A 9,284-nucleotide genomic window follows, 5' to 3' on the forward strand; every position below is an offset into this window, starting at 1 on the left:
GTATTCAGTTGGCAATACATGTAATGGGATAATGCTGCTATTGCTACTTAATAGCTAACCTTCACCCAACTTGTTTCAAGGATGTATGATACCCAAACTTCAGGCTTAAAAGAGAGAAAGTAAATTCAAGTAAACTTGACGAGAATGTGTTTGTGTTTATACACATTTAGGCAGACGTTATATACATGAGCCCAGGTGCTTGCCTGAAAAGAATCTATATTTAGTGATCTTGATGAATAATTCTACAGATTGCTTTGTCAGTTTACCACGATACCCTTTCATGTTGGAGGAAAGTTGCAAACAAAACTAATGAGCATCCCTAACCTCATGTGTTTCTGAACTATTCCAAAAGATAAGGTATTGAAGTGACTTATTATTGGTTGCTGGTTTCATGGTGACAGACACTCAGACAGAAGCATGAGTTTCTAATGCTATTCCATATGTTCTTGGCATGTGTGAGGCATCCTCACAGTGAACGCACACAGGTCTTACATGACCGACTGCCAGTTAGCCTCCCCACTGGCCTCTCTTCAGGAGCTAGATCTTGGGATGACAAATTATTTCACATCTCCACAGTATAATCAGAGTTACACGAGGTTATAACAGTTATACCAGACAAAGGTTATAATAGAGTTACACCAGAGTATAACAAATTACTTCCCATCTCCAGAAAAAAACAGTGTTTTAAAACACTGTTTTAGTTTTTGAGACCATCATGAAAGTCTCCATTTTTCCTGGACAGTTTTTGAAAGAATGGTTTTGTGGGGATTTTTTTAAACTTTTGCTTAAGGTTCAGATATTCAGGAGATGGCTGTTTAAAACAAACAGATAAACAGTTGATGAAAGCTTCCCCTCCCCTTTAAAAAAGAAAAGAACATGAATCTACAGATTGGCAAAAAGATAGAAAAAAATACCCCAAACCTACAATACCAAACACAAACAAGGCAACAACCAACAAAACCGTACCTAACAAAATGCATCTTGCATGATGGCTATTCACAGGCTGTCTCTGAGAGAAAACATTTCAGGTTGCACCCCCCAGAGCACGGCAGTTATTGCAGATACTTACCCTGGTACAAGACAGGGTTAGTAATTGTCCTTGTTCCTAGTTTTCAGCACCTCTCTTCTGGGTTGCCTTCGTGAAATCTGTCTTGCTTTACAGATTTTTTTCCCTATTCTGTTGTATTGAAAATGACCACAGGGATTCACAAGTGTCTCTCCAAACTATTTCTCTGTTTTCTAGATTGACAGTTTCATATGAATAATTTTAGTCTTGATCATAGGTTAGTACTTAATGTACCATTGAAAAGTGTTAAGCTCAGTCACCTTAGGCATAAACACTACAAGAAAAAGAATAACTCTTTTCTCATGCATTACAGATTTCCAGTGCGCACAGTCAGCAGATGGATGATCTTTTTGATATTCTCATCAAGAGCGGAGGTAAGCTAAGTGACGTCTGTCTGATACAGAGATTAAAAACCTGAGAATAAAAATTCAGTACTATACTGAAATGAATGAAAGGATAGAATTCTCCCAGGGAGAGGAGACAGAAGCTCTACAAACTGGATGAAACTTGTATTTCTGAAAGTTTGCATTAATTATCTATTAAAGGCAACATTTACCAAAACACATGCAGTCAAACTGCTGTGGAACTTCTCTGCTTTTAAGTTAGCTCAGGCAGACCTCTGTAATAATCCACAGCATTCAAACGATGAAAAGAATGCCTTAGGTTACCACAGATGTATTTTATCAAAATTGAAAAAGTTGAGCAAGTCCATATAACATATATTGAAATTACACAAAAAATAGAGTAAGAGTTAAAGCAATATTGATACCAAAATTTCATTAAATATAACCACGTATTATCAGCTCTTAAACATCAAAGACACATGACCAGAAAGAGTATGTATGAACTACATCAAGGCATTGATGAATAAAAACTTTTTGTCAGTTAACATAAGGAAGCTATCAGAAAGCAGACAAAATAACCGGAGTAACATACAAAGGTAGCTTTGCAGTAGGAGGCGGCTTTCAGGCATAATTAGGCTTTGGAGACCAAGAAGCCATTCCAATACTGGGAAATGTTCTGGTGCTGAGCAATTCAATTAACTTAATGTTTTGTAATACTGTCATATAAGGATCTTGACAGCCATGAATGCCAGGACAGAAGTGACTGATTGTGGGCTATTAGAAGATTTTAGCCATATTCTAAACATTGCAGTATTTTCTCTTTTCCAAAGCAAATTGCAAAGTCAGCTGAAGAAAATGGAGTAGACAGTGACAGACTGAGATAAGTGACCTGTGCAGTGAACAACTCAAGCTAAATGGAAGAATGCTGTCAGTGCTTTTATTGAAATATTGCATGGGTAGTTTGAACTGGAACAGAGGATGTAGGAAACATTCCTGTGTAACATTATCTAGGTGTTCCTGCTCCGGCAGGGGGATTGGACTAGATGATCTTTCGAGGTCCCTTCCCATCTCTAGCATACTGTGATACTGTGATACTTAGATCTTCAAGTGTTACGTTACTAAAACTATTTGAAGGTTTGTGAAGTTGCAATAAAAAGGCAGCTATTTCCTGATCATCTTAATGAAAACCAAAGTAAAGTATTCAGGCCTCTTGTACTTACATAAGTGAGCTCTACAAAGAAAAATACTTAGTTTATTAAGGCACCTCAAGAGTGTGAGAGGGTCCATTTAGTAATGCTTTGCTTTTTTACTAAGTAATCCTTTTAACAGATGCTCTTACAGGTTTTAAGGATGTGTGATTTGCTTGAAAAGTGGTGCAAAATACATTGTCAGGTGTACATTTGCTGGCAGAAACATCAACTGTGTTAGAGGATTTATTTCCATGTTCTGTTCTGTCTAATCCTACTTTTGGATTACATTAATGTATAAGAATTAATTGGAACTTATACTTTTTTTCCTTTTATTGTTAATATCACTATCTTATATGGAACTTCTTGACAGAAAGAGTAGTTTTAGATCCTAGATTGATCTCTGTGACTCTTATCATCAAGGTGGACATAGTACTAAACAGGGATGGAACTGGAAATTGAAAATGTGTTGGTTCCATAATTATTCTGGTTAGTCAGAACTATAAACATTAATGAGGTAAAGTTAACATCTAGAAAATTGTTCCTTTTTTCATCAGTATAAATATTCTGATTGGCTGAAATATTACTGAGAGCAGAACTCTGGAACTTGTTTTAAAATACTTTGTTGTTCACAGAGTACCTGACATAATCTTATGTATGTAGCGTTAATATATCAGAACAGCAAAATTGCTCCTACTCCGTTGAGTTCACTGTGGGAGCATCTCAAAGTGTGCAAAAAAAGGGGTGGATGTTGTAAGCCTAAGGATATGTCATTATCTTTTCTGTATTCAGTAGTGGAGTGGTTTTGGTTTTGGTTTTATTACAGAGATTACCCTTCCAATAAAGGAGGAACCATCTCCCATTTCTAAAATGAGACCAGTAACAGCCAACATCACTACAATGCCAGTGAACACAGTGATATCCCGCCCACCACCACAAATACAAATGGCCCCTCCTCCTGTGTCATTAGAACCAACCACCAGCTTGTCTATAAGTTTGGAAAACCAACTTGAAGCCCTCTTGGATGGAACTTTACCATCAGGTAATGAAATTCCTCAACTGACAAGCAGTAATGAGGACAGAGAGTCATTTTCTTTGATTGAAGACCTCCAGAATGATCTACTTAATCACTCCAGCATTTTAGATCACTCTCATTCACCCATGGAAACATCCGACCCCCAGTTTACCAGTAATAATTCCTGCCTGTCTCTTGACCTTCCTGATGCAAATTTGGACAATATGGAATGGCTAGACATCACGATGCCCAGCTCCTCATCGGGACTCACTCCTCTCAGTTCTACTGCCCCCAGCGTGTTTTCCACTGACTTTCTAGATCCGCAAGATCTACAGTTGCACTGGGATTAAGCTGTAGCCAACGAGAACACAACCTGTGAGTCTCTTTACAGCAGAGGTCCATTATTATATTATTCTGATTGCAGTTAAGATAAATTAAGACAGTAATATTTGGAAGAACAAATGCTTGAAGCTAATTCCATACTGATTTTCAAGTTTACAACAGTGAATTACTTTATGCTCCTAGCAGTAATGCAGATCAGGGCCCTCTGAAAGCTGTATTTCATAATTCAAGAAAGGATGATTATACTTACTGATTAAAAGTACCCCAAGGTAAAATACATCACAAATATTTAAGAAAGAAGTTATGTCTTTGACTTTATAATGCTTAAATGAGAAACACAACGTGGCTAAACTTAGAGAAGAAAAAGTCAGATTTCAACCGACTGTATTAACACAGTGAGCAAATGTTTGGGGGAGGGGGAGGTATCGCTGCACTTCATTGTTCCTGTGGATAGCCTGAGCCAGGTTCAAAATGAATTGCGAGGGCAAAGGCAAGTAGAAGCACTGGCTGGTTCAGTGAAATTTCATATATCTAGTCTCTTAATTTGTTCAGTTGTTTTTGTATTTTGGTTTTGTGGTTTTTTTAAACTCTTCCCCTATACTTTAATCATGAGGGAAGAATTTAACCACATTCAAAGGGATATTAAGTGTAACTGCAAGAAATCCACTGTAGCTACGCCAGGTAATATTGAGAACACTGAATTTTCTATAGCGATGCTCTGGATTTAATAACTAGATTTTAATCTGTATATCAGACAGTTATTTGTATACTCTTTTAACTTTGTATAGTTTATTTTTGCAAACAGAGGGGAACAGTGGTCTTCAAACAAGAGATTACTGTAATGGAAGTAATAAATATCCTAATTTACTGTGTGCTTGAGGATATTTGTTAGATCGTTGAATCCAGTATCTCAGCATATTAGAACAGTTTGAGGAAGTAGAAAAGTTCAACTCATGCTGTTGTGCATTATGATCCTGCAAGCATCTATCCCAGTGCCCTCAATAAAAGATGTTTGCAGGATCAGACCGAGTTGTAGGGACAGTACTGACAGGACAGCCATCATTTCTTATTGAATACTTTATCTGTTGAACAGCTTTGTCTACCACTACATAACATCAGGGAAGCTAAACAGAGAAGCTGCTCAGTGAGAATCCTAAATAGCAGTATCAGGATGTACTGTTTCATGGTAAGACATATTTCATGCCTGAAATAGATAATTGCAAAAATTAAGCTCTTACCTCAAAGCACAGCACATGGAAATACTATTTTTTAAGCCCTTAGTAATTTTTTTCAGTCTATTATGCATGCAGGTGGAAGAAAAAAAAACCGACACAAAATGCAAACAGAAGTAAAATACTCTGACATTTTATGCTTGTCTCTCAGGTGATAGCTGTTAAATGTTGCCATAGATGATGTAGGCTGATAATCAGATATAAAATCGGAATTATTTCCTACTAGGGATTTCCTAAATTAAGATAAATTCCCCTATTTCCTGAACAGTGGAAATGGGCTCGTATTTTCTAGTCTGAAAACTGAGCTCATTGCAGAATTCCTTCCTCACCACTATCTTTCAAAACTTAAATTTTGTAGAAAGTAATGGAAAAAAGCCCTGAAGCTTTTGTTTACTTCTTAGAGTAATGATATGTGTCAGAGTATGAAAGAAATAATGAAAACAGAAAGTAGCTGTTAACTATTTAGCGACCTCTGTCACATTTTATGAAAATCACTACAGTGTCATGGTAACATGAAACAAAATACTGTTGTCAGAAAGTGTTGTGGAATTAACTGCAAATTTATGTCTCCAGATGCACAATGCAGCCTGGTTTACTAATATTACACAATTCCATTGGCTTCAGATAAAATAGTGGATTATATCAGTGGCTTAGGGTTTAAACTGGCATCATATGTTTGCGTCATATCCAGCTACCAGCACTTTAAATCATTATGTATCTTCAGTAGTTTTACAGGCCAGGATTTACTTTAATCTAAAACTAAGTAAAGAAAAACAATCTGTGGAGATTTTCACAACAAAAGATGAAGCTGAAAGACATCCTTCCTTAGTGCTTCTTGCTGTGCCTACAATACTTGAGTACATTACTACACATGGACTGTCTGCCTTAAAATTTCATAGTATAGGACTCTCCAGTAACGCTGAACAAACACATTCAACTTTTTGCATTCCTTTTCATCATATGATCTTTGGAGCTAATACTCTGAGATACTAAGTGCCCTCAACTGTTAAGAGAATAGCAATTAAGGACTCTTGGTCTGATCGGACAACTTTGAATGAAATTTAGTGTTCTGCAGTACTGTCAATTTATTGTGTGTAATACACCAGATATCATACCACGTACATGTGGTTAGAGTTAGCCCTTTTTGACCCTGCCTTCTGATTAAGAAGCAAGTAAATTAATTTTTAGAGGACAGATAAACCTAGAGCAACTGTACTGTCATTTTGATGTGCATGTAAATAGAGCTTAAAACTGGCAAAGTCATCTTGCTACAAAACTATCCTTATTGACAGTGTAGAATGTTAACTAATCCATAGGAATCTGTGTGCAGAAATAAACCCAAGCAGGTAAGATGTGTTGTTATCAGTACATCATAGCTTTCTACTCTGAGTCTATTTGAAAAAAAAAAAAAATTAAAAAATTAAGGGATCATTTTTGTTTCTGAAGTACAAATACTCTAGTGTAGGGAATGTGTGATTATTTTTTTGTACATTTCAGACTTGTGTATTAAACCTTATATATAATGGTTTGCTTTAGACTTTGTTCTGAAATGTGTATTTGCCATAGTTATAATGCCTGTTATGGCAGAAATAGGTTTGCTTAAGACTTCTGTGTGTGCATGCTTTACATGACAATTTTTGTCACACAAGTACAATACATCTTTAGAAATTTAATCATGACCGTGCAGTTCGACTGTGCAGAACTAAATACTTCTCATTAAGAGAACAGTTGCAAAAGGAATGCACTGGCACTAAATTTGCCATGTAATGGCTGCAGTATACTGATGGAACATATCCCATCAAATGTTGTTGTTAGTAGATCCTTCAAAGTAATTAGGAATGCCATTTTATCAGTGTGAAAATCAAAAGTTGGCGTTTACACTTCTAGACACTGAGAGAGCTCAGACATGTTTGGCAAGTCAAGAGTGACATCCTGCATTTAATACAGAAATGGTATTGGTTATGCACTTTTTGTGCCATTCAGCATTAGTTAAGGCAAGTAAGTTTACAGGCAATTTTTTTTTTAACATTACAAATATTTCAGAAATCTTGGTGTCATAAATATAGCAGTTCTCTCTGAGAATAAAATGTATTTATGGCAGTTGTTCACTACAGAAATTTAGAGTCTAATCCAGCAATGTGGGCTTGCAGAATCAGACCTTTAAAAAGTTGAGGCAACAGCTTGCCACAGCTTTTAGAAATAATCACTACTTAATACTGAAATTTCTTTCCAAGGTACTTCTAAATTCACCACCAGGAGTTATGTTCAAGGAAGCAAGTGATCAAGATGGAAGTTTCAATGTTAAAATTGAAATGTATTGCAATGTTATGTATCTCAAACATTCAGATGCCTGAAAAGCACAGGCACTGTAGTTGGAAACCAGGCACAAGCTGCTGAACTGTTTCAAGACAGAGAAAATGCAATCACAGAATACATGTAACTGGAAGGGCATTATTGAATCAAACTCAGTACAGCTCACCGATGTAAACTATTGTTATTTGGATGACATCTTCAGTGTATTATAAACTTAAAGCAAATCCTATTAAAACTGGAAAAAAATTCTTTCATTTATCTCTAGTTAATGATCTGTGGAAACTTTATATTGTGGTCTATTAAGTCACCTTTTGATGACTTATAGACCATACTACAGATGGCTTTTAACACGAGATAATGTGGAATGGAGTTGCATATAGTATACACATAGCCAATAAAGAGCATACATAAAATCTGAAGTAATCTCAAATATTCCTTTTATACCAATTTGCTAGGAATAAATAAAAAGTGCAAAAAAGAGACACATACATCATTCTGTAGTGTCCATACTGACTAAAGACTTTTTAAGTTAAAAGTGCATATTTTTAGAAATCTAGCCAAAAAGCCATTCTAGCTATGAGAGAAAAATCTCAATAAAAAGCAGGGAATGGTTAATAACTATATAATAACACTATTTTTATAAAAAATACAGCTCAGATATTCAAAAGACAGCCTAAAATAAATTATTATAATATAAAAATTTAAATAGGAACCAAAGTATTGCCATTTATATTGCCAAAGGAGGCACTTTGTATTTTGAAGCATAGGAAATTAAGTCCCCAGAAGTATTATCCATACTTTTTTTAAAATTAAGGATGTAGATATTTTGAAAGCTGGTTTTGATGTTTAACAGTACAGATTTGTTTTTGTTGTTTGAGAAATTTGTAGTAAGTACTAGCACAGGCTTTTTTCCAGATAGGATTTTTCTTCACAGTACTGCTTGCAGTAGAAATAATGCTAACCCTAGTAGGTGTTTCTCTTCTTATTTTCATAGTCATAATTATGTCTTAGCATCTCATTTTGTGGAAAGAAGAAGATAGACACCTGTCTCTAGGGCCCTCTTCATTTAAGCACTACTTTACTAAATGCAAATTATGGCAATCAGGGCGTCAGTTTATGTATTGCCTTTCTATAAGAAACCATGATGCCTTTGTATTTGCTGTTTGCACCCCTAAAATCAATTCCATATGTTTGAATGCCATATGTTTTGCACATTGTACTGTATATATGTAATGCATACTGTATTTTTATATGTGTACTACATTTATCAAATATTTTGTACATAGTGGCAATATTGTAGCTACCGAGGAAATGTTTGATATTTCAGCATTTTTGCTAAGTGTCTCAAATAAAAAAGGAAAACTGTGTTCATTTGTCCATGCTTACTAATTAAAATGCAAAATACCTTGTAATAATAATCACTAAATCAGATTAATAATAATCACAAAAATTGTGACATTTGGCCTATGTTGTAAGCACATTTCTAACAAAACAAAAGAAAAAAAAGAAGAATGAAATCTGCACTTACACAAACCCGAAACGATTGATGGTTTATCTTCAAAATCGGCCAAAATCTGTAGGAATAGACTTCCTGTACTCTCACAGTGTAGGTCTGGACTTTTTCTTTTTTTAAGCAATACTATTGCATTAATTCCTTTCCTGTTTTCTGTTCTTTTCTCAAGAGCAGGTAGGGTAAGAACCCAGACTTTTCAGTGCTTTTTGTCACTTTAAAAAAATGCAGTAGAATAATTTACATAACACAGGTAAAATACAGGTGATACTCTT

General features: G+C 35.4%; 1 protein-coding gene across 7 annotated transcripts in view; it reads left to right on the forward strand.

The window, feature by feature from the left end:
* MRTFB (myocardin related transcription factor B) overlaps nt 1–8,866 on the forward strand; it is an 80,155-nt gene extending 71,289 nt beyond the window's left edge. For all 7 annotated transcript variants that reach the window (XM_061473225.1, XM_061473227.1, XM_061473224.1 and 4 more), the window contains 2 exons: nt 1,380–1,440; nt 3,424–8,866. In XM_061473225.1, coding sequence (XP_061329209.1) covers nt 1,380–1,440; nt 3,424–3,962 — 600 coding nt within the window. In that variant the 3' untranslated portion in view covers nt 3,963–8,866. The remainder of the gene's footprint in view (nt 1–1,379; nt 1,441–3,423) is intronic.
* Nucleotides 8,867–9,284: the final 418 nt, after the last annotated feature.

This window comes from Pezoporus flaviventris, unplaced genomic scaffold (assembly GCF_033815535.1).
Source record: "Pezoporus flaviventris isolate CSIRO_AGI_PZ_B2104156 unplaced genomic scaffold, CSIRO_AGI_Pfla_v1 ptg000078l, whole genome shotgun sequence".
Lineage (NCBI taxonomy): Eukaryota > Metazoa > Chordata > Aves > Psittaciformes > Psittacidae > Pezoporus > Pezoporus flaviventris.